This window comes from Pollicipes pollicipes, unplaced genomic scaffold (assembly GCF_011947565.3).
Source record: "Pollicipes pollicipes isolate AB1234 unplaced genomic scaffold, Ppol_2.1 Scaffold_3087;HRSCAF=3621_pilon_pilon_pilon, whole genome shotgun sequence".
Taxonomy (NCBI): domain Eukaryota; kingdom Metazoa; phylum Arthropoda; class Thecostraca; order Pollicipedomorpha; family Pollicipedidae; genus Pollicipes; species Pollicipes pollicipes.
In genome coordinates, this window is record NW_023596225.1 from 137,603 (window position 1) to 162,147 (window position 24,545).

General features: G+C 56.2%; 2 protein-coding genes across 5 annotated transcripts; one reads left to right on the forward strand and one right to left on the reverse strand.

Moving 5' to 3' along the window:
- Nucleotides 1-1,822: 1,822 nt before the first annotated feature.
- Nucleotides 1,823-14,526, reverse strand: LOC119090316 (ubiquitin carboxyl-terminal hydrolase 14). Its single transcript, XM_037213102.1, has 10 exons — nt 14,375-14,526; nt 13,557-13,631; nt 12,124-12,302; nt 10,787-11,015; nt 10,178-10,341; nt 9,163-9,260; nt 6,107-6,269; nt 3,602-3,727; nt 2,798-3,026; nt 1,823-2,235 (listed from the first exon to the last, which is right to left on the reverse strand). The coding sequence occupies exons 2-10, from the start codon at nt 13,570-13,572 to the stop codon at nt 1,928-1,930; spliced, it is 1,512 nt and encodes a 503-aa protein (XP_037068997.1). The 5' UTR covers nt 13,573-13,631; nt 14,375-14,526; the 3' UTR covers nt 1,823-1,927.
- A 1,202-nt stretch (nt 14,527-15,728) lies between these two features.
- On the forward strand, nt 15,729-23,133 carry LOC119090317 (transmembrane protein 177). Of its 4 annotated transcripts, none has more exons than XM_037213103.1 (6): nt 15,729-15,775; nt 16,826-16,988; nt 18,757-18,985; nt 20,743-20,967; nt 22,079-22,240; nt 22,614-23,133. In XM_037213103.1, exons 2-6 carry the CDS (start codon nt 16,840-16,842, stop codon nt 22,833-22,835), a joined length of 987 nt encoding a protein of 328 aa, XP_037068998.1. In that variant the 5' UTR covers nt 15,729-15,775; nt 16,826-16,839; the 3' UTR covers nt 22,836-23,133. The 4 variants fall into 4 exon arrangements, with proteins under 4 accessions (XP_037068998.1, XP_037068999.1, XP_037069001.1 ...); XM_037213104.1 differs by having other exon boundaries at nt 15,730-15,784; XM_037213106.1 differs by having other exon boundaries at nt 15,741-15,766.
- Nucleotides 23,134-24,545: the final 1,412 nt, after the last annotated feature.

Consider the following 24,545-nt stretch of genomic DNA (forward strand, 5'->3'; position numbering starts at 1 on the left):
CGGTCCCAAAGGCCGGGTCATCCCCGCTGACCACTGGGCCTGACAGAAGCCGGCGGACGTGTCCCGGTCCCAGAGGCCGGGTCATCCCCGCTGACCACTGGGCCTGACAGATGACCCAGACCCTGGGAAGCATCGCGCTGCCTGTTGTAATGCCTGCGTCTCCTCCAGGTCTGTATTAATGCAGCCCCATTCTGTCTGACCAGGTGCGGTCATTGGTTAAGGGGTATTTTGCGATCGGGCCTTTCCCATTTCAGCTACGGACGCGCTGTATTCATTGCAATGGCGACTGCAGCAAGCTAGCACAGGAGGCGGTGAAGCCTCTGAAATATGCTGCGTTAGGATGGCAGTTAACTGTTTGAAAGATAGAAGGAAATGATCAGCGGATGAAACTCAAATGCATAATAATTGCCGCCGGATCAGTCCACGATTCGACTGAGCGTTGGGCGGGTGTATGCCGTTGTAAAATATTTGTCACATTCGCCATTGCTAAGACTTCGCAGGATGAGACTCGTGGCAATCCAAACGGCGGAGTGTTCAGCAGCCGCGGGGCAGGTGCGCGGCCAGCGCGCCACCAGGGGTCCCCGCGGGGCCGCCAGGCGGCGACTGTCTCACGCGGCACTGACTGGTGATCATCAGCTGTCCGTGTCCTGACGCCACCCGGCGCTGGCACGTGCGGCGCACCAGCAGTACACCCTCCACGCCTGACGCCTGGCACGCCGCCGGGCAGCCGCCCGCTGGTGACCCACAACCCCCGACGGAGCGGGGGAGGGGAGGGGGAGGGGGCGGTGGTGGCGCGGGCCACGCGTCTGCAGTGCCGGTCGGTGATGAACGGCGACAGAACGGTCGGTCGGTGCCGGCCCCGGCCGGGGGCAGCCGCGGGAGGTCCCGTATGACGAGGTAAGACGCCAGGCAGCTGAGACTGACAACAGTCGGTAGCCGGCCGCCTCATGGGCTGGAACGGCCGGCAGTATAATGCCTAGCGCGCACTGTGGAGGTCCCGACAGCCCCGGCAAAGCCCGAAGACAACTATGACGGGTACTGTGCGGAGGGGTCCCGGCTGAACCCTGGCCGAGTCGGAGACTCAGTGAAAAGGACTCGCTGAGCTGCGGCTGCAAGTATAAAGGAGCTTGGCTGCGAACTGAGATGAAAGTGCATATACCCGTGGAGCCCAGCCGGAGATCTGGGAAGGCAACCCATGCCCAGGCGTTAAATAGTCCGGGCATGAAGCTCCAAGGCGCTGGACGTTGGTAGCGTTGCAATAAAACTCGTTTTATATGAAGCATATTTTCAGCCTATGGAGACGCCGCCGAACTGGGTGCCCGTCGCTTCTCACGAGTGTCGTCGGCACCTTGTCCGTCCCAATAATATTCATTCCGATCCATCAATAACCACACACTCAGCTTATGTGGCTGACGGCTCGGCGAAGCGATGCTGCCAGCGAATCCGACCAGGCTTGCAGAGGAGCGGCGAGCTGTGCATTCAGACGCAGGTACACGTTGCAGATGTAGCAGCACCGAGTTTGGGAAAGCAGAAGGGTGGATGACCCTTGTTCATGAGCAATATTGGCATGCAGTGGCGCACACCACGTGAAGCCTTCCCGCTACAACAGCATACGTCAGTGCCGATGAGCGACACGGCCGCCCAGTGCCAGTGATTCGGGCGTCGCAGACCACGGCGTGACACGCCCATTAGGTGCGGATGTCAGGGGCTCAGGACCCAGTGGGTTTCTTCTGCAGCTCCCCGCTCTCAGGCCTCTTTCCTTTCTTTTACGCCTACCCCGCCTACCCTGTAAACACTTCCCACAAAACGCACACGTTCGCCTTAAATATGAACCATGTATTGATAGATGACTGGGAACGGGGACCGGCCGCCCTCCGTATCACGGTCGCCCCGCTGGAGGGCGCCACCGTCGCGCCGCCAGGCGACGCTAGTGCTGCATTCCTTCGGCGGGCGCGGCAGCCGGCTCGCCCGCCGCCTCGGCGGCCGGCGGCGCCAGCGCTGCTTCGGGCAGCCGGCGCGGCCCGTACAGCAGCACGTAGGCGCAGTGCCAGTCGCCGCCGCCCGACAGCTTCAGGATGTCCTCCTCGGTGACGGCCGTGACGTTGTCGTCGTCGAACTTGACCCAGCCGCTGGCCAGCCGCGCCCAGCCGACGTAGTGGCCCGAGCTGCTGCTGCGGCCCTGGTGCGTCAGCACCGCCTGCAGCTCGTAGTAGCCGCTGTTGTTGGAGCCCGGGTCTGTCGGGGCGCAGCCCGCGTCAGCCCGGCGGGGAACGGGGCGCCAGCAGCAGCAACACAAGGTAATATACTTTGATCGTGGGATCAAAGTAGCTGATTATTTCAACTTTCGGGTGCTTGGTCCAGCAGCGCCGATCACGACACATATTTCAAAGCGTAGCCTACCTAGGTGTCTGTTAATCAATGGACTAGCGCAACCGTTCCCTGATGGCCACTGAACTGTACAATAGCTATGACCGTATACCGCCCCACACCGAGATGCTTTGTGTACATCTCACTATCACTTCCCTGCTCTTTATGGTACACTCATAAGAATATATCACACAACGCACCGACTCAGGGATGCGTCAATAACTGCATTCCTACCTACAATGCACCATACAGAGCCGGCGCCTGCCTGCTGAGCGGCACAGCGCCTGCCTGTTGAGCGGGCACGGCGCCCGCCTGCTGAGCGGGCACAGCGCCTGCCTGCTGAGCGGGCACGGCGCCCGCCTGCTGAGCGGGCACAGCGCCCGCCTGTTGAGCGGGCACAGCGCCTGCCTGCTGAGCGGGGCCGCCTCACCATCCTCGAAGCTGAAGGGCAGGTAGCTGACGTCCTCCTTGGTGGGCTGGACCTGGCCACCCTTCGTCGGCGCTCTGGCCGTCTCAGCCTTGACGTCCTCCCACGCCTTGAACTTGGTCCGCATGGGCACCAGCCTCTTCTGCAGATCCTCAGAGCACAGGTCGTACGTGTCCAGCATCATTGGGAACTTGACGTCCTTCAGAACCTTGGCATTGACGCCTTCCTTCTCCTGCAAGGCATATAAAATCGATGGTGAATCCAATTCAGGGACAAGAGGCACACATACGTTCGACGAAACAGCATAATTGTCTGCAGTTCCGGCCACAGTACCGTTAGGGCCACCGCCAGTTACTTCAACAGATATAATGCGCTGTGGAAGTACCCTGGCACGTAAGACACAACTCACTCCGACGACGTACACACGGATGGCAAACGAGGTGCGCCAGAGCTGAGCGACCGAAAGCCGCCCGCTCACCCGCTCCAAGCTGCTCTGAAGTGTTCAGATATACATGGGGTCACTGTAACGCGCGGCAGCATGTGTGCCGTACAGCGGCAAGGCATGCCTGATGCCGCTTCGAGCCTCGGATCTCAGTGACCGCTTGTTAGCGGGCCCACCAGTCCCTCCTGCCTTCCCGCAGCGCCGTCTGAGGCGCACAGGACGCCGGTCCACGGCCCGCCCGATCTAACCGCTCGGTCAGACCGGCGACACGGCCGGCCGGCGGCGGAGCCAGACGGCGCACCGGCCCCGGCTGGCTGCCCGCCCTGCCACCGTCAGCCGGACCAGCGCGGCGCGCACCGGCCCACCTTGTAGAAGAAGCGGACGAGCTGGACGGCGAGATAGGCCGGCAGCCGGCTGATGCGGTTCGTCTTGGTGTACGCAGCGTCGCGGTCCAGCGTGGCTGACCGCTTGGTCAGCTGCTCCTGTAACCGCTGCAGGGGGATGGCACAGGGCCGGGTCAGTGACACCCTAGCACGACACCGAGGGACAGTTGGCACACCGCTGTAGGGGAGGGGAGGGGGCGGCACAGGGTCGGGTCAGTGACACCACAGCACGACGCCGAGGAACCAGCCCGAAGTCAGGGGCAAGTCTAACCCTGGAGCGTTACGTCCTGGACACCAGCGCTCGAGCGGTGTCGCCTGCAGTCCCTTGGCGTCGTGCCAGCCCGCCGTGACTGTCTGACCGCAGACGCCAAGGCAGCAGCAGTCGCCGCCGTCCTTACCGGTCCACCCCAACCGGGGCCACGCCAAACTCAAAACCGTCAGGAAAGCAACGGCACAGCTAAACGGGGCGATACCTTGTGTTCTTACGTCATTTTGTGTACCCAGTGCCACGCTGATGTGCACTTCACGGAAAATGCAGTTCAAAAACGGCAAAGAAGGGATACGTCCAAAGCACATTTAGATAATCTCAAGGTGGACTTAACGTTCTGTGATGGACGGATATGTCCGCCCCCGCCCCCCTTCCGACGTCATCTGAACTTTAGCGTGGCCGCCACTTCTAGCCGCAGGTCATTCCAGTCGGCAGTCAGGGCGATTAATGGCGTCTAAGGCAATCTGAACCCACCCCGCCACGAGCGCGTGAAACGGAGGCCGGACGCTCTAATCAACTGGACCACGGGACGGAATCATCAGTGACGAAGGCACAGTACCACGCCGTCAGAGCCACTAGACAAAACGATCACGTGCAAACGGTACCAAGCACGCGCCGGGGAATGACACTCTTTCCTCCTCGTCGCCCTGCAGACCCTTAAAAAGAAGGTCCGACATCGGCAACAGAACATGGTGCGAAGTCGTAGCCTGTTCATTATTACAGTAGGCCTCAAAATGAACTCGCCGAAACCTCAGGATCCGGTGAGATGTTCTGGATATATCACCGGATCAAGTCTCCTATCTCTCTCTATCAAGTCTCCAGCTGTTCCATCCGCGTACTGTGAGGCAGTGTCTGTTTCCCGGTTACCGTGGGACGGTGACTGCTCCACCCGCGTACTTTGGGACGGTGACTGCTCCACCCGCGTACTTTGGGACGGTGACTGCTCCACCCGCGTACTTTGGGACGGTGACTGTTTCCCGGTTACCGTGGGACGATGACTGTTCCACCCGCGTTCTGTGGGGTGGTGAATGTTCCACCTGCGCTTTGTGAGACGATAACTGTTCCACACACGCACTGTACGACGGTGACTGTTCCACACGCGTACTGTGGGACAGTGACTGTTCCATCCGCGCACTGTAGGACAGTAACTGTTCCACCCGCGCACTGTAGGACGGTAACTGTTCCACACACGTACTGTGGGACGGTGACTGTTCCACCCGCGCACTGTAGGATGGTGACTGTCCCACCCGCGTGCTGTAGGACGGTGACTGTTCTACCCGCGTACTGTAGGGTGGTGAATGTTCCACCCGTGCACTGTGGGACGGTGACTGTTCCACCTGCGCACTGTAGGACGGTGACTGTTCTACCCGCGTACTGTAGGATGGTGAATGCTCCACCCCCGTACTGTGGGGCGGGAGCGCCAGTGTCAGCCCCCCCCCCTTCCCCCCCGGCCAGACCTGTCAGTGGTGTCGACAGCGCCGCTCGCTCGCCGGCGGTGTAACCAATGTCAAGGCGTGCAAACCCGATCACACCGTGCAAAGGTGGCTTTGAGCCCCGGGAATACTGGACAATGTCATGGTGTGCAAACCTGAGACGCTGTTGGGCTGACATCTGACCCTGGGCATACTGGGAAGGGGGAGGGGACGAAACCGATGTGGAATTATATCAATCACCTGATCACATTGTGGAAAGATGACATCAAACTCTTGACATATGGGAGGGAGGACGAATCTGACTCGTACTTCTTTCAACATTGCAAATTGATCCGATCAGTGATACCCTGACCGGACTTGCCGAAACGATCATGAAGAGACGTCGCAAGACAGCAACGTTTGTTGGAGTCTTTGTGGTAAAAGCGAACATCGCTTTCAACCGCCAAATCTATTACGCCAAAATCTATTCAATCTATTGATCGTCAAATCTATCATCGCCCCGAATTCCAGTTGCCACCATTCCAACAGATAACAAGCATCAAAGAGGCATCGAAGCTCACTCAAGCCAACACAATCTGTTTGATCGGGAAGCCCAGCACGTGACAGTAACTTACGCGTGCTCCGCCAACGAGCAGGCGCTGGACATAGTCTGCCGATACGCGCGACCAGCTCGCGCTCCTGGCGCAGGGCGGCGTCCCATCTGTAAACTACAACACCAAACACCGCGCGGGCCACGCCGGCGGCCGCCGCGAGCAACGCGGCGGCGGCGGCGGCGCGCAGTCTCACCAGCTTGAGGCCCGTATGCAGATACTTGACGTCCTGCGAGATGAAGCAGCTGAGCTGGAGGAACGTCTCAGTGGACGTCGTGAGCGGCTCGTCCTCCGACTCGACACACTTCAGCTCCGAGCTGAACTCGCCCACAAAGTACTGGTCGATGAGTGAGGTGTACCTGACGGGGGAGGGTGCACCCCATCAGCCGGGCCGGCCCATCCTCACGCCCCCTCGGTCAAGCGACACCCAACACCGCCCAAAACGCTTATGCTTTTTGTTGTTGTTCCGATGTTGTTTGTTGTTGAGAAAAACCCTCCATTCAGCGTGTTAAATCATAAATGGTTACATAGCTGCATGTATTCGCTATCCCTTCGGGAGCAAACTGTAGTGCCGGAGGTGTACCTCTAAAGTGAAACACACACAGGTACACCACTTAGTTATATGCGACTGGCACAGCTCCTGGCTTCGCCCAGTGCCAACACGAACCTCATTCCCCTCTCCTAATCCCTCGCTAGTGTGGACTAGGGATGCATCTTCCTACCAAAATTTCAGCCCACAGTTCATGGTGATTTCAAGTCATGGGAAGTATCCTCAGTTCATTACACTGTACATGGGGACAAACACCGCTCGGATGCGGCGCGACCACTGCACCGTCAAAGCCCGCATTTAAAACAAAATGCGGGCTCTTATATGGTATCTGCTGTGATAAGTAATAAGGGTGAAACCACTCATGAGCCAGTGGCATCCTGGTCGTAGGTTCCATGTTCTTCAGACCTACACGGACAAACTCTATGTTGACATCAAGCCCTCTTTCTATATCGACAGCTTTCACATCTGATCCACCAGTGACTGTAGGCTGTTATTGACAAGTGAATGAGGCTGCAGCAAGAAAATGCACATCATTTCCTTGTAATTTAATTGATCATTGATCTTGACTATGAAGTATGGTTTGAGTTGAGATTAAGAAGGTTTGAGTGCACGTCACCCTCACAATATCACCCAAGCGCCGTGTGCAACTGTGTTTATATAAATGACCCAGTTAACTTCTTTATGAATCCAGGCCAATTTTTGAAAATTTGTATTGCTATTCAGGATTTTTGAGTGTGATATTTTTGCAGTAGTTCAATTTGTGCAATCTGGTCAACAGGCAACATGTGCGCAATGGGTTTTCTGCCACCAGGGCTCCTGCTAAACAACATGTTTCTTACAAGATTGTTTCATACTCATCCGTACATTGAGATTTTTGGATGATCTTAAAACTTCAATACAAAACAAGGTACAATTTTCACGGTAAAATTTTGGACCCACAGCCCGCCAAGTCTCCCCACAACTCGGGCAAAGCCGCGCGGGTCGTTGCGGGCCAGAAGTTGGCGGGTTGGCGGATGGCAAAGCTGCGTCTCTAGTGAGGACACTGAACACCAGTCCGCGTGCTGAGACCCGCTACTGACGCCGCTGACGGTCTCGGTGGGAACGCCACCGGCCGCCTCCGGAGACACTCACATGGAGGCCACCACCCGACCGTCGGCCGCCTCCGGAGACACTTACTTGGAGGCCACCACCTGACCGTCGGCCGCCTCCGGAGACACTTACTTGGAGGCCACCACCTGACCGGCGGCCGCCTCCGGAGACACTCACATGGAGGCCACTACCTGACCGTCGGCCGCCTCCGGAGACACTTACTTGGAGGCCACCACCTGACCGGCGGCCGCCTCCGGAGACACTCACATGGAGGCCACCACCTGACCGTCGGCCGCCTCCGGAGACACTCACATGGAGGCCACTACCTGACCGGCGGCCGCCTCCGGAGACACTCACTTGGAGGCTACCACCTGACCGGCGGCCGCCTCCGGAGACACTCACTTGGAGGCTACCACCTGACCGTCGGCCGCCTCCGGAGACACTCACTTGGAGGCTACCACCTGACCGGCGGCCGCCTCCGGAGACACTCACTTGGAGGCTACCACCTGACCGTCGGCCGCCTCCGGAGACACTCACTTGGAGGCTACCACCTGACCGGCGGCCGCCTCCGGAGACACTCACTTGGAGGCTACCACCTGACCGTCGGCCGCCTCCGGAGACACTCACTTGGAGGCCACTACCTGACCGTCGGCCGCCTCCGGAGACACTCACTTGGAGGCCACTACCTGACCGGCGGCCGCCTCCGGAGACACCTACTTGGAGGCCACTACCTGACCGTCGGCCGCCTCCGGAGACACTCACTTGGAGGCCACTACCTGACCGTCGGCCGCCTCCGGAGACACTCACTTGGAGGCCACTACCTGACCGGCGGCCACCTCCGGAGACACTTACTTGGAGGCCACTACCTGACCGTCGGCCGCCTCCGGAGACACTCACTTGGAGGCCACTACCTGACCGTCGGCCGCCTCCGGAGACACCTACTTGGAGGCCACTACCTGACCGTCGGCCGCCTCCGGAGACACTTACTTGGAGGCCACTACCTGACCGTCGGCCGCCTCCGGAGACACTTACTTGGAGGCCACTACCTGACCGGCGGCCGCCTCCGGAGACACTTACTTGGAGGCCACTACCTGACCGGCGGCCGCCTCCGGAGACACCTACTTGGAGGCCACTACCTGACCGTCGGCCGCCTCCGGAGACACTTACTTGGAGGCCACTACCTGACCGTCGGCCGCCTCCGGAGACACTCACTTGGAGGCCACTACCTGACCGGCGGCCGCCTCCGGAGACACTCACTTGGAGGCCACTACCTGACCGGCGGCCGCCTCCGGAGACACTTGGAGGCCACTACCTGACCGGCGGCCGCCTCCGGAGACACTTACTTGGAGGCCACTACCTGACCGTCGGCCGCTTCCGGAGACACTTACTTGGAGGCCACTACCTGACCGTCGGCCGCCTCCGGAGACACTCACTTGGAGGCCACTACCTGACCGTCGGCCGCCTCCGGAGACACTCACTTGGAGGCCACTACCTGACCGGCGGCCGCCTCCGGAGACACTCACATGGAGGCTACCACCTGACCGTCGGCCGCCTGCGGAGACACTCACATGGAGGCCACTACCTGACCGGCGGCCGCCTCCGGAGACACTCACTTGGAGGCTACCACCTGACCGTCGGCCGTCTTCTCCTGCTTGGCAGCCAACTTTTGCTGGAGCATAATCAACAGCTGCGTCCAGCACTCGTTGGCGTCCTGGAATACAAACAAATATGAAGAGTCATGACGGAGACCGTGGGGCTGAACCTGTTTCTTCTTTGGTACAAGGGCACCATAGCAGTACTTCTTCTCAAACGAATCAGATTACCATGTTGCTCAAAACTGCCCCACTTAATGTGATGCCTGCCATGCCGCTTGGGCTCGACCGTTTGTACGCTACCAGGCCTCGTAACTTGTTCACAAACACAGCGCACATTTTGTCAATTTAGGTTACGTCATCGCCACAAAGCCGCGTTTTGTTTCGAACTATTCATATATCTACCACACACGCCGCAAACTTCACAACAGGCTTTCAGGATCATAAGGCGGGCCAGAGCTGGACGTTCGTCCGCTGCCACCGCCGGCGGTCTGTCCCCCGTCACCGCCAGTCGTCCGCCCTCTGCCCCCACCAGCGGTCTGTCCCCTCCCACCGCCAGCGGTCCGTCCCCCGTCACCGCCAGTCGTCCGCCCTCTGCCCCCACCAGCGGTCTGTCCCCTCCCACCGCCGGCGGTCTGTCCCCCGTCACCGCCAGTCGTCCGCCCTCTGCCCCCACCAGCGGTCTGTCCCCTCCCACCGCCGGCGGTCTGTCCCCCGTCACCGCCAGTCGTCCGCCCTCTGCCCCCACCAGCGGTCTGTCCCCTCCCACCGCCGGCGGTCTGTCCCCCGTCACCGCCAGTCGTCCGCCCTCTGCCCCCACCAGCGGTCTGTCCCCTCCCACCGCCAGCGGTCCGTCCTCATCAGCCCGCCCCCCAGCGCCGGCGGAGCCCCATCCCCTCCCACCGCCAGCGGTCCGTCCTCATCAGTCCGCCCCCCAGCGCCGGCGGAGCCCCATCCTCTCCCACCGCCAGCGGTCCGTTCTCATCAGTCCGCCTTCCAGCGCCGGCGGAGCCCCATCCCCGTCCGCGACGCCCACCTGTTGCACGAAGCCGCCTTGCTCGCCCCGCTCGGCGAAGCGTGGGAACGCCGTGTGCAGCACGTTCAGCATGATGATGGGCGGCACCGAAGCCACGTTCTCCATGCTGGCGTAGAGGTCGCGGAGCGCAGCCGTCACCGCCTGGCCGTACCCGCCCTCCGTGCCTGCCGACAGGTTAGTCAGAACGGGCGTGACGCACCAACGCCGCTTGGCGTAGCCACGGTGGGGCGCTGGACGGGTGTGTGTGAACAGTTTAGTTCCTTAGCATGTTTTGGACGCCGCTGCACCGCTGGACAACGGTTTTTACAAATCACGTGGAAATGTCAGACCTGTTTCGCCGCTGCAGGCCCTGTCGTTGTACAGTTGAAGCAACAGCAAATGGACGAATCAGCTCCCAACAACTCTGCTTTTACGCCAAACACTGCCGAAGTCACTCCAGCGCTATCCCTACAGTCCGGTCGTGCGCTGGTCCCTCCCCTGCCAGTCCGCACACCAATAACGACGCAAGCCAGTGCGCCAAGTACACAGGCGGACAGCGCTGCAGTAGGCGACCCTGTCTCTGTATCGGCCGGCTTCATCTGCCGGCGGCGCTCCGAGCAGGCCGCTCACCGTATCCGCTCTTGAACTGGCGCAGCCCGTCGGTCAGCTCGGGCACGGTCTTCAGGCACTGGACGGTGGCGTTCATGTAGCAGGTGTTGCCGAGGTTGGTGAGGCCGGCCGGCATCTCGAGCGCCGTGGCCAGCTCACTCTCCGTCATGTCCTCCACGAACTTGGTGCGCTCTGCCGGCACCTGGGCAATGTCCTCCTCCTTGCTGCCCATCATCAGCAGCGTGGTGCCCTGCGCAGGGCAAGAGGTCAGGTCAGCGGGCCACACTGCCTGCCGACGCCGCCCACTGCCCATGGTCACGTCACATAGCTGGCATCAGCCAGGCCTGGGGCCACCACTGGTGCCATATGGACCCAGAACACAGGCTTTCAAGAGAATGTTCCACATTTGAACATATCAAAACAAGCACCAGATGTGATGAAATAAGCTCACTTTTCACAATGCCATCATTTTTAAGACCTATGCACCTCTACTTTCCGAGCTACATGCCCGCGAAAATGGGGAAAGGTTTATTGGGGAGAGCGTTTCAAATCACATGGGCATTCATAACATTACAATGCCATTCAAATTCTGTCATTTCATAGGCCATGTGATGACCATGTCAAAAAAGTGACATCAAGGCTTTCATATATGACACTCATGAGCACTATTTCCAGATATAATGGCTGTCCATTGGCCCTCAGTTGGTGTTGTGCAGGGTACAATGATGTAATGAGCCATGACACATCAGTGTATTACTTGACAGATAGTTGTGCTGTCTAAAGCAGTCTTTTCCATTTGAAAAGTATACCAATAGTTATCAGTGAGCTTGTTACACCATATTTGATGTTTGTTTCAATGTATTCGACTGTGAAACATTTCCCTGCAGCAAATATGTTCATAAATACATCAATGTTTGGTTACATCATCTCACCTCACACAACTTTGATTGAAAACCAATTCATGGCTGTTATATCCGGAAATGGTGCTCATTAGCATCTGATATGAGCAGCCTGAGAACTTCAATTTTTAGTGTTAACTGCCACAAAACTTATGGAATGGCAAGATTCAAATGACATTATTTTAACATCATGGATGGCTGGGTGGTTTTGAAGTAGTTTCCCTGAAATAGTCCCCCAATCTTCATGGGAGTGCAGCTCAGGAACTAGACAGGTTTTGGTTTTAAACAGGCCACGGCTGTGAACTGCACTGAATGACAATCAAGATGGCTCTTTCAGTTTAAAACCCCAAATAAATGTGCAACACTTCCTTTAAGTTGGATAACTGGCAGCCATAATCCAACTTTTTCCCTGGACATGGATAATGGTCATGAATCACAATTCAAAGCAGAGAACCTCACATCTTTCAGTTTGACATTGTCCCAGGACTCTGTTTTCAGTGTCATGCCCTTCAGCATGATCTTCTGCCGATCAGGCTGTACCCCAGTCAGTGCAAACAGCTGTGCACGGAACAGCATTGGCTCTTCATCTGTGTTCAGCTCCACATCCTTGAACAGTTCTTTGCCCCATTTCACTTTCACTGCAAACAAAGAGGGACAGCTGAATTACAACATCCTTTAGATGCATGCACATTTTTCACTGTCATCTACTGACTGACTTTAAGGTCAGGGTATACATTGCTAACTCATGTTAAAAAGGAGCTTTGCACATCAATTGTCGTTTTTAAGGCAGAACATATCGTAATTAATCGTACAACAGGTCATCTAAACTCTTACCTTGGAACTTAAATAACTACGACAGCGAACACCCGACCGCCGCAAACACGCAGCAACCGCGACCCCGGCACCATTGCTACGCGTGATTACAACATAACTGCATGATCACAACATTACTGTGCATCAAGAACCATAAAAATGTACAAGGCCAAGGTAACAAGAATCCAATGAAACCTGTTTCTTGCATATCAAAGCAGTCCTTCCATATTGCTTGTAGATTGGTCAACATGGTGTGGAAATATGACATTTTGGGGCGGGAATGAAAAGCAAAATGAGAATATGGTGGCTAAACAAAACTTCCTAATACAGCACACATATAGCATGGAACATGTATGCCAATGGGACACTGCATTGGGGGTTAGGTTAGGTTAGGTTAGGTTAGGTTAGGCTAGGCTAGGCTAGGCTAGGCTAGGCTAGGCTAGGCTAGGCTAGGCTAGGCTAGGCTAGGCTAGGCTAGGCTAGGCTAGGCTAGGCTAGGCTAGGCTAGGTTAGGTTAGGTTAGGTTAGGTCAGGTCAGGTCAGGTCAGGTCAGGTCAGGTCAGGTCAGGTCAGGTTAGGCTAGATTGTTAGGTTAGGTTAGGCTAGACTAGATAAGGTTTGGCTAGGTAAGGCTAGGTTAGGTTAGGTTAGGTCAGGCCAGTTTAGGCTATGTTCTGGACTATTCTGGCCTGTCCATTTCATAAATGTACCTAGACGCGATAAGAAACGTTTTTCATAGCATTGTGATTGCAACCTTGGCCCCGTACATTTGCTATAGTTCTTGATAAGCAAGAATATTGTAATTATGCAATGGTAACGCAGAAATGGCAGTGGGGTGCATGCATCGCTTGGGAGCCTGCTATCGTAGTTATTAAAATTTGAAAGTAGGAGCATGAATCTACCTGTTTTATGATTATTTATGATATGTTCCACCTTAAACATGACAAATGATGTACAATTATTTTTTCTAACATTAGGTACCAATGTGTGCCTACACCTAATGCACCTCATGCTAAATATGGGGGTATCTCAATGATGTCACAAAACACAGAATGGTAGCTGGCAGTGGCCTTACTTACCTGTAAAGCTAGGCATGCTTCAAATGTGAATATCTGTGGTAAGCCCTTTCAGTTCTCTTGAACAGTCGGTGGTATCTGAAAAGTGCCTCTGTTAAACAAAACCTGGAGACAAGGTGGATGTTTAATGGAAGTGATAATGCTTGCATGTCATAAACAATGCTTTCCTATAGGCTGCCATTGATACCTATGCAACATCTGTGTACTGAGCCCAGCATTTGCATATGTTGAACACAAGCCAGGACAAATTACTCAGTTTTTAATAAAGCTTGTTTGAAAAATAGTGAGGGCATATTTCACTCAAGAATACTAAGTACAATGTTTTCTTTACAACATCATAATTCTCTGAAACATCCACTACCCATTCACTAAAATTGGCAGCAACTGTGCACCAAACAAGATTTCACATCAGGTGCATGCACATTGTATATGCGTATCAATATCAGTTGTACACACACAGCTTCATTGTTGTCCCTACATTTGACATACTTTAAGTAGCACACCTTTGTCACTCTGAGCAACATTTTGATGCACACAATGAAAACAATATTCAGCATAAGGTAAATACCCACAGCAGTAATTTCTGCCAAACCATCAGTTGTGTGGCACAAAAGATGTGCAAAAGTGATATAATTGCTGCTATTGATCCTTCATTGGTACAATTCAAAACTTCTGCCCATTAAATAAAATTTCCCTCCGTTTTACAAGCGTGTGGAGATAACCGCTTTGGAAAGTTGAATAAATCAAATGTCAGGAGCTGCCAACAACATTGGACGGATTAAATACACTTAACGTGTTCTCTATATATGCACATTTTTTACCTCCACAAGTGGCGCTGATTGTCCTCTCCAGCTCTCCGCCGAGCACCTAGGCACCCGACACAAAGCCCTAGAGTCCCGACACCGATATCGCGAAAAACACGAATACACAACGAAACAAATGCACCGGGAGATGACTGGCAATTCGCCCACCTTTTCAGCCTATACGTTCGTGTGGCGTAACATATTCATACACGGCAGGTATTGTAACAGCTAACTGTGCCATGTTCTCATCGAGGAATGCCATCTACGCATTAATTACGATAATTTAGCATAATATGTGTGTCCTCCACCTCAAAATAGTTACCATATTTTGATATATAGATAAATAATTATTTACTGCGTTTAAATCTATTTCAGTTTCACGAAGCAAAAAGGGAAATTGGTGTGTTATTCCGTATCACCAGCTGACTACAATATTGAATTAGCACACCATCTATAATATAACAAAACTATGGTTGGTGCCTTTGAGCTTGATTGTCGCGTGGGCGGCGCGTTAAGCGGGAATAGTTAAGCGGCCGGTACAATCTGTAGGCGGCTCCGTGCCACTCATGCTGCGAGGTTATGCGGCTGGTCGGCACAAAACATTCGCCAGTCGATACGTTATGGTCGACAACCTCTACTCTTCAGAACAGCTTGTCCTCGGCTTTGCCCCTGCTTAAGAAATGGATATACGGCCCCACGCCGACACGAGCCTGCTGATCGTTGCTGGCGGTGTCTGACTGGCGTATAGGTCCTTATCGGCTCAGGGGGGTTTGGATCAGTGCGCAGCGCCCTCTGGCTGGCATTGGGATATCCAGCGCGCAGGGCCGGGGCCTCCGAATACCGCTTCCAGTCGGCCTCCCGGACCCTTCGGTCATTCAGATCGGGCCTTCAATTGTGTGTCCCGGGAGACCCCTCGGAGCCTAAAGGTGGAAGGAGGGGAGACACGTGCCTTCTGTGCGTCCCCCCCCCCCCCGCCTTCGCCGCTGCAGGAGGCACATGGCTGCTCCTATATGGCCTAGTCGAACATTTGACATTCGAAATCGCGTGTGTGTGTCGATCGTAATCCAGCGATAACAGTTATGGAAAGTTACCTCGCCTTAACTCGCAACTCCCGGTGCCGCCGCTGTTTGCGTGCATTTGGATGGTTTTGAAAACAAAAATTTCCTTTTAAGAAATAACATCGGATCTAACCCCATGTGCCCTCATCACCTTTCAAAAACCTTTACTGAACTCCACCCATGCAGTTCGAGTTGTGAGGGTGAGAGGTGCATTTAGCTGCACAGACTTCGAAGGGCGCAGGATACAATAAATACGCGAGCGAGGCCAAAACTGATGTACCTTCCGTTTTGTCCTCTATATTCTGAGAGTGGTGGGAAGGCGTCAGCGGAGGCGTTAGGGAAAGAGCGGCGGGTGTGGATGGTGTGCGAAGTAGGGCGCACATGTGTATCCCTTATATTTATAAATCTAGGGTTCATAGTAGATGCACCGACTGCTTATATATCAGGGGATGCACGTGTGTATTTTAAGTAGAATTAACATTCTTTTAGATATGCTGCTGCGATCGTAACACTGTTCCTGAATGCATTTACGTATGTTGAGCAAGTTACTTTATGCTACATGTCTTATAGGAGCATGACGCAGTGTCCTTTCATTGGGGGACTCATGCCATCTAACTTTGATGGGGATGTGAACCAAATTCTGGGGTGAACATGTTTCTTGTGTCTTGAACACATAGTTAGCCTTTTTTTGCCAACTCAGCCCCAAAATTATTTTACAAGGATGCAACCATGGATGAGAGAGCCATTAAGTACTTGTGGGCCACAGGGTTGTATATGTACATTGTAATTATGTACCATCTTGTATATGGCTAAATGTTTGGATGGTGATTTGCCAGCCTATATATTTTTGGGTAGGTAAGTGTAAGGAGCCACAGTTTTGCTATGTTTCCTAAGACCACCATGGGTCTGCCAGGTTTTGAGTTCCTGCAGTATTATGTTTTCAGGTTTAACAGAGTAGATAACTGCAGTTGATACCAACATTAAGTGATGATTTTCATTCCAGCCAATATTTTTGGGGGATTATATGTAACAGGATGGCAAAATGGTAAAGGTCAATTGGACATGCAGGATGACCAGGTGCAGGTCGCAATGAATGGGACCATGCTGTAATGTCCACATGGGGAAAGGACAGAACCAAATAATGACAGAGAACAGCAGAGAAAATGTGGTAGAAAACATGATCAGCAAGGACAGGCCAAAGGACTACACAGAGGACAGAGCAGAGGACTGGATACAGAACAAGGGAGAACAGGGTGGGGTTGAGAAAGGGCAGAGCAGAGAACATGATGGGATATTCTGCACTTTGCCCCAGGCTGGGGCAGGGTAGATGTCATGATTGGGGTTGGCTGGAATCTCTTGATTATTTTCCTGTTTGTCATGTTGTGTTCATTTAAAACAGCCTCAATTTCAGGGTTTTGGTGCTAAATGGCAGCTCACTTCTTGCGGGGTGTTCACATCAGTGAGCGGGCCATTCAGTACGCTGTGGGTGTTGCTGGTGGCTGCATTTTTGGTGGATACCTGCTTCCACATGGATTCTTCATTGAAAAATACAAGAGATTTCTTCAGGCATACAAGTGAGCAACCACCAAGCTAAAGGGATGAGTGAAAGGGAAGTTAAGGTGACTTACCATGGCAATGGAAGGTCATGGTAGGTCACCTTAGATGGTTTATCACTCATCTGTATGTGTTGTGCACAAGGTGTTCTTAAATACTGCCTCCATGCAGGTCTGCCATGGCTCGTGTTGTGCTGCTGCCATCTACTGGGAGAATCGGCGTGGTGGCTGCCCCGATCCCGCCCAGACAGGCAGAGGCCTCTAGGCTCCCTGTGGGGTCCCTGGCTCCTCGTCCCACCCCAGCTCCCGCACATCCCTGCCTGTCCAGTCTCCCTATGGGAGTCCCCGGCTCTTGGCCCCGCCCCAGCTCCCTCACATCCCCACCTGCCTGGGCTCTCTGTGGGGTCCCCAGCTCTCGGTCCCGCCCCAGCTCCCGCACATCCCTGCCTGTCTAGTCTCCCTATGGGAGTCCCTGGCTCTTGGCCCCACCCCAGCTCCCTCACATCCCCACCTGCCTGGGCTCTCTGTGGGTTCCCTGGCTCTCAGTCCCGCCCCAGCTCCCTCACATCCCCACCTGCCTGGGCTCTCTGTGGGGTCCCCGGCTCTCGGTCCCGCCCCAGCTCCCTCACATCCCCACCTGCCTGGGCTCTCTGTGGGTTCCCCGGCTCTCGGTCCCGCCCCAGCTCCCGCACATCCATGCCGGTCTAGGCTCCCTATGGGAGTCCCCGGCTCTCGGCCCCGCCCCAGCTCCCGCACATACCCGCCTGCCTGGACTCCATGTGGTGTAAACTGGTGCATGATTGAATTGATTCTCCTCGTCACACATATTTTTTGTCACCACATTATCTAAAACAAACAAAAAGTTGTGATCTGACAAGCATTTCAACCAAAAAACTTCAATGGCACTTCCTCTCCAGCCCTTATCTTATGGACTGAAATATTGCAATCATGAAAGTACCACCACTTTCTGCTTGCTTCAAATGTGGCCTGCACGAACCTACAACAACGCATAATCATTACTGGCATCAAAAGAAAACTTGTGAACTGGGATGATTCCAAACGAATCTGGGCATATTAACCAAAAACGATTTGCTGGTGGTCCTGATTGCTTTTAAAAGGAGTGCTTGCGGTAATCTCCCATTTCTTGCTGCTCCGCACTCTCTCGCAGCTCCGACATAGCGACATGTCGTGGCCCGTGTTTGTCCATGTTTTGTCGTGTTTTACTTCAGTTTTGCGAAGGCGTGTCGCAGGACACGATGCAGCTCCAGCTGACCCTCGGTCGTGAGTCATAGTCTGTTAGTGCGCTCCAAAATGCAGAACGTGATTAGGCTATCTTTACAAAATTTCTAAGGAACTGGAACTAAAAAGCATGATTCCTTGGCCGCCACCTCGCAGTGAATTCATGCTGTTTAGTATCATTGGTTTTGGATCGGCCGTGGATATTTAGTTCATCCACTGTCCACACCGTTATCGCCCAACTCGCAGGTTATGCGTCAAGTGATGCTATTTCGCGCCATGTCGGCCTCCTTGATCCTAGACATTGGTCTTGCGAAATGTCGGATCATAGATTATGTAACATTTGCGAGTTTCGGGCTACCTTATCACCGCGGACGTCGCCATTATTTTCGTCATTGTCATCACCCGTCCATGGTCTGTATCGTTCTTCGCGGCAGCATCCACCTGATCTCGGTCAACCCTGTCCATCTGGCCGTACTCTTATGCGCCCCTGACCCGTGACCCTGGCTCGTGACCCCTGGGCGCCGGCTGACCTGAGGCTGACCTCCGCAAGGGATGGCCTGCCCGTGCCGCTGAGCCCGCAGCTGCGACGCCACGTGGACGCCGTGCTGGACGACGCGGCCGTCGATGCCGAGGAGCGGCAGCAGCTGCGCTTCTTCACGGCGTTCGGTGCCGACCCGGCGCACGCCGGCGAGACGGGCCTGCGCTGGGGCGCCGTCGTCGGCCTGCCGCAGACGTTCGCCTTCGCCAACGCCGAGGACGTGGCTGCCAGCGGATTTGTGGTCAGTGGGTGACGCTGGGAGGCTGACCTGACCCGCGAGGGTGGGTGACGCTGGAACGCTGACCCAGCCCGCGGGGGTGGGTGACGCTGGGAGGCTGACCCCGCCAGCGTGGGTGGGTGACGCTGGAAAGCTGACCCAGCGCGCGGGGGTGGGTGACGCTGGGAGGCTGACCCAGCCCGCGGGGTGGGTGACGCTGGGAGGCGGACCCAGCGCGCGGGGGTGGGTGACGCTGGGAGGCTGACCCAGCGCGCGGGGGTGGGTGACGCTGGGAGGCTGACCCCGCCAGCGGGGGTGGGTGACGCTGGGGGGCTGACCCCGCCAGCGGGGTGGGTGACGCTGGGAGGCTGACCTGACCCGCGGGGGTGGGTGACGCTGGGAGGCTGACCCCGCCAGCGGGGTGGGTGACGCTGGGAGGTTGACCTGACCCGCGGGGGTGGGTGACGCTGGAGGCTGACCCCGCCAGCGGGGTGGGTGACGCTGGGGGCTGACCTGACCCGCGGGGTGACGCTGGGAGGCTGACCTGACCCGCGGGGGTGGGTGACGCTGGGAGGCTGACCTGACCCGCGGGGTTGGGTGACGCTGGGAGGCTGACCTGACCCGCGGGGTTGGGTGACGCTGGGAGGCTGACCTGACCCGCGGGGTTGGGTGACGCTGGGAGGCTGACCTGACCCGCGGGGGTGGGTGACGCTGGGAGGCTGACCTGACCCGCGGGGTTGGGTGACGCTGGGAGGCTGACCTGACCCGCGGGGGTGGGTGACGCTGGGAGGCTGACCCCGCCAGCGGGGTTGGGTGACGCTGGGAGGCTGACCTGACCCGCGGGGGTGGGTGACGCTGGAACGCTGACCCAGCCCGCGGGGGTGGGTGACGCTGGGAGGCTGACCCAGCCCGCGGGGTGGGTGACGCTGGGAGGCTGACCCCGCCAGCGGGGTTGGGTGACGCTGGGAGGCTGACCTGACCCGCGGGGGTGGGTGACGCTGGGAGGCTGACCTGACCCGCGGGGTTGGGTGACGCTGGGAGGCGGACCCAGCGCGCGGGGTGGGTGACGCTGGGAGCCGACCAGCGTGCGGGGGTGGGTGACGCTGGAGCGACCGAGGGTGACGCTGGCGACCAGCCCGCGGGTGGGTGACGTGAAGGCACGCGCGGCGGGGTGGTGACGGTGGGAGGCTGATCCCACCGGCGGGTGGATCACCTGGGAGGCTGACCTGGACCGCGGGGTGGGTGACGTGGGGGTGATCCAACCGGCGGGTGGATGCCGCTGGGAGACTGGCCGTCGGGGCGGGAGTCGACCGTCAGGGGCGGGAGTCTGTCTGTTATGGACGGGGAGTCTGGTCGTCAGGGCGGGAATCTGTCTGTTATGGACGGGGGATCATGGTCGTCAGGGGTGGGCGAGGATGGCCGCTCGAACAACTCCGAGAGACAGCCTAATCAGTTGCGACTTCAGAATCATCACTGCTGCCAGCCAGCCAGCAAATTGTATTGTGTCATCGGATGAAGTCATGTTTGGTCTTTATCGACACCTTGCCGCCTTGAATTGTGGGGCCTGGGCAGTCGTACAGTTCCTGACAATTGCCATGACTGGCTACATCACGCGGCCCCGCGTTTTTGCTTGTCGACTTTGTGGCTGTAAACTGCAGTGCAGAGTTCTGTGCACATATGTTCAGACCTGTCTGCACCATATGGTGGCCTCTCCCCAGGTGCGCTGCCCGCCATGTGTGGTGAGCCTCACACCGGCCCTGACCGCCGTCTTTGTCGGCCAGGTGGGTGGCCAGAAGGTGGCCTGGCAATCACGCGAGGGCGCCCTGCTCAGTCACGGCCTGTGCCTGTCGCCGGCCGGACAGCGGTTCGCCATCGCCCGCGAGCTGAGTCTGGCCCGCGCCTCACACGTGTACGCCGACGGCGCCATCGGCACTGGCGCCTTCTTCGTCACGTATTCGCTGGGACGTGCCACCAACCGGCGCATGGGCTTCGCACAGCGCCCTCTGGTGAGCTGGGGCGGTGAGGGCCGGCACCGAGGGAGACAGAGACAGGGGCGGGGACGGAGACAGAGACAGGCACGTAGATAGAGTGGTGAGCAGGGACAGAGACAGAGACCGAGACCGAGACAGAGACAGAGACCGAGACCGAGACCGAGACAGACCGAGACCGAGACCGAGACCGAGACAGACAGAGACAGGGGCAGGGACAGAGACAGACACAGGAACGTAGATAGAGACGGGAGCAGGGACAAGGACAGAGACAGACACAGGAACGTAGATAGAGACGGGAGCAGGGTCAGAGGCAGAGACAGGGACAGGGACAGAGACAGAGACAGACGCAGGAACGTAGATAGAGACGGGAGCAGGGACAGAGACAGGGACAGAGACAGAGACAGAGACAGAGATGGGGGTGGGGACAGAGACAGACAGAGGAACGTAGATAGAGACGGGAGCAGGGACAGAGGCAGAGACAGGGACAGAGACAGGGACAGAGACAGAGACAGACACAGGAACGTAGATAGAGACGGGAGCAGGAGCAGAGGCAGAGACAGGGACAGAGACAGACACAGACACAGACACAGGAACGTAGATAGAGACGGGAGCAGGGACAGAGACAGGGACAGGGACAGAGACAGAGATGGGGGTGGGGACAGAGACAGACAGAGGAACGTAGGTAGAGACGGGAGCAGGGACAGAGACAGAGACGGACAGGGACAGAGACAAGCTTGGGAAGAGGAGGAAGGGTTATTGGCGTTCAGAATGCAGCTATGAGCCTTGTGTTTTCCCGGCCGTCTTTCAGCGGTCGCAACCATCGCACGGATTGCGTCATGTCTGTGGGGGACGGTGAGCGGTGTGCGGGTCGAGAGTCGCGGGTATGGTGCGCACCAGCGAGGGAGGCCGCTGTGCCGATGGGGCGTGTTTCCTTGGCATTCAGAAATGGCGTCGCATTGTCAGTGTCTGGCTTAGCATGGCCACCAGCGCCAGGCTGCGTGTGTGCATGGTGTGGCGCCGCGCCTGGAACCTCCTGCCCTGATCTGCCCCTCACGCGACCTCTCCGGCGGGGACCTGCCCCTCTTCTGACCCTCTGACCCTGGCGGCTGACCCCTGTGACTTCCAGGTGCTGCGGCTTATGCTGTACACGTTGGTGTCGCTGTTCGGCATAGCGCTGTGGACGACGGTGACGGACCTGGTGCAGCACTACCGAGACAGCCAGGCTGACCAGGCTGCCGCCCAGCTCGGGGCCACCTACGCCTGGGGCGGTGTCGAGTTCTATGAGAAGGTGAGTTAGAAGGTGCTGGAGGAGGCGGCGGGGCCCGTCCGTCGGAACTCACACTCTTGTGGCGTTCGCTTCGGCCACTGCGGCGCACAGTGGTGTGGTGTGTGAAGGAAACTCAGCCAGTCTTGCAGCGCTGATGCGCGCCTCTTGCCAGGCTGACGGGTCCTGTGCTGATAATGCAATATCGGTCTGGTGCGATTTTCGCCTGTATGTGGGCCTCTTCCAGTGTGATCTTGAGCAGTGCGCGTTATCGTGTGGCCTGCCGCTGAGGAGGCGCGTGTGGCGTCTGTAGTCTGCATCATCCAATCGGCGCGACACTGGGTCGTCCCGCGGCGCGCCGTTCTGACGGGGCCGGACGCCTCCCCGCCGCCGCCAGATGCTGGAGCGTAACCGTGCGCTGCGCCGGCTGCTGGGTGACGCCGGCGAGCGCCAGTACTCGGCCTACGGAAACGAGCTGTACATGCTGCGAACGCCGCGCATGCCCGTCACCGAACGGCTGGAGACGCTGCGCGCGTACTGTGAGCGCCACCACCCGCGCGACGAGGTGGCGCCACCGGCCACCGGCCCGGACGCCGAGGTGGCGCCACCGGCGACCTAGTGGCCCCTCCGCCTTCGGCCAGCCGGCGGTGGTGATGGGGCGTGCGCGTGGACGGATGTGTGTTAGCTGCGTATGAGGGGGGATGAAGATGAAAGTCGTGCAGATGAGCGCTCTGGGGCTCATTTTTGCGGATACATGGCGAAGCTCGGTCGCGTTTTTGCATTGCGCCGGTTCAGCGACATTTGGCAATGCTATGTGCATCGTGTCCTTGTCACAGGTAACAGGTTACGCTTACTCGCATGTTCATCACATTTTTGGAATATGCCGTGATTAAAGAATAACTATTTAAAATGGCGCTATTGGGTCTGCTTTAATATGACCGCGGTGTGTCACAGTTATGGGTTTGGGAGGGGTAGGTTCAGTGAGAGGCATCTGCCTACCTAGCGACATCCGTCTGCCTGGCGGCATCCGCTTGCCTCCTTACCTTCGTTCATATTAAAAATCGCCCATGCGACGTTGCATGAAAGTAAACTAGGCGCAAGCACATTTTCCTGTCCCAGCTCCACAGATTAAACGCCTGTATCGCAGCGATCGCCGTGAAAAAACAGTATCTGCAGTCGGAACTGCATCCACTCTCTCATATGCTCCGGTGCAATCGTGATAATTGGCAGCGGACTGCAGGCCCCGGTGGACAACGTGACGGTGATTTGTGATACCAGTAATTTTAACGAGTCATTTCACTTCCCATTTCATTTCATTCCAGAAATACTTCAGCTTTTATTCGACGTAATTCATTTTAAGGTGCTCAGTTGTCTAGCTCCGCTCCCCGCCAGCGACGCGGGGCCCTACCGACACGTATTGCTGCGCTTTTTGTAGTAGGCTGTGAATGGAAAACTTCACGAGTGGCGATGGGAGAACGTCACATCTTGATGACGTCACACTTGAGAGGGGCCCGGCCCAATACCATCCAGTCGCGCTGTATGGGCGGGAAGCGCCGTGGTTGCACGTACACGTTCTACGGATGCACGCTTTACAAGTAAAAGCCTGACGTAAAACTTGCGTATTTCAGGCGAGCGCATGTACATAACAGGATCTGGATGCGTAGATCCTTGATATCGATCGAAGGCATCCTACGTAATTCAAAGAAATCCAGTGATGATAATCTAAGATAAGTCAGAAAGAACAAAATGTGATCAGACGGTGCAATCTTCGACATTGTTCTATTTCACCGGGGAATATTTGCCGCAGCTACCGTTTAATTAATTCGTTCAGCCACCATCTGAGAGTGTGTTGAAAACCGGATATTTTCTGGCCAAAGACTTAGAATATATCCTAGGCGTAGAATATTCCAGATTTATCGATTGCACGCTCCGGAACTAAATGAGTTTATTGCTTTATTACCGTCGCCGCCGCGAGCCCGTTGATAAAAATTCCAATCCGGCTATCTCAGTCCAAAACTACCAATCAAAGCGAAACGTTCTCTTCAAAGCAACCGGTCTAGAACGTTAAAGTCTGATAGGAAGCGTCACGCAAAGGATGCTTAAATAGCCTAATGCAAAACACGTTATTCAGTTCAAAAGAACCCATCTACTCTCCAATGCGTGTTCTCGCAAAGCGTTTTTCAGGCGCCAAGGAGTGATTTGTTCAGTCTGTGTGTGTGTGTGTTCAAGGAACTGGCTGGTGTGCTCACGGTAGTATGTATGACTTATCATTTCCTATTCCCTTTGGTTTTAATGGTGAGCTCTTCCACATCTTAAGACCGGAACAATT

Coding starts and splice junctions, on each gene's coding strand:
- LOC119090316 (XM_037213102.1), bottom strand. Junction 3,027..3,601: donor TCGTCCGCTTCTTCTACAAG/GTGGGCCGGTGC, acceptor TATGCCTTGCAG/GAGAAGGAAGGCGTCAATGC. Junction 2,236..2,797: donor GCCCTTCAGCTTCGAGGATG/GTGAGGCGGCCC, acceptor GCGCCCCGACAG/ACCCGGGCTCCAACAACAGC.
- LOC119090317 (XM_037213103.1), top strand. CDS start 16,840: ATGGCAGCTCACTTCTTGCGGGGTGTTCACATCAGTGAGCGGGCCATT. Junction 18,986..20,742: donor TGGCTGCCAGCGGATTTGTG/GTCAGTGGGTGA, acceptor TTTGTCGGCCAG/GTGGGTGGCCAGAAGGTGGC. Junction 22,241..22,613: donor GTGTCGAGTTCTATGAGAAG/GTGAGTTAGAAG, acceptor CGCCGCCGCCAG/ATGCTGGAGCGTAACCGTGC.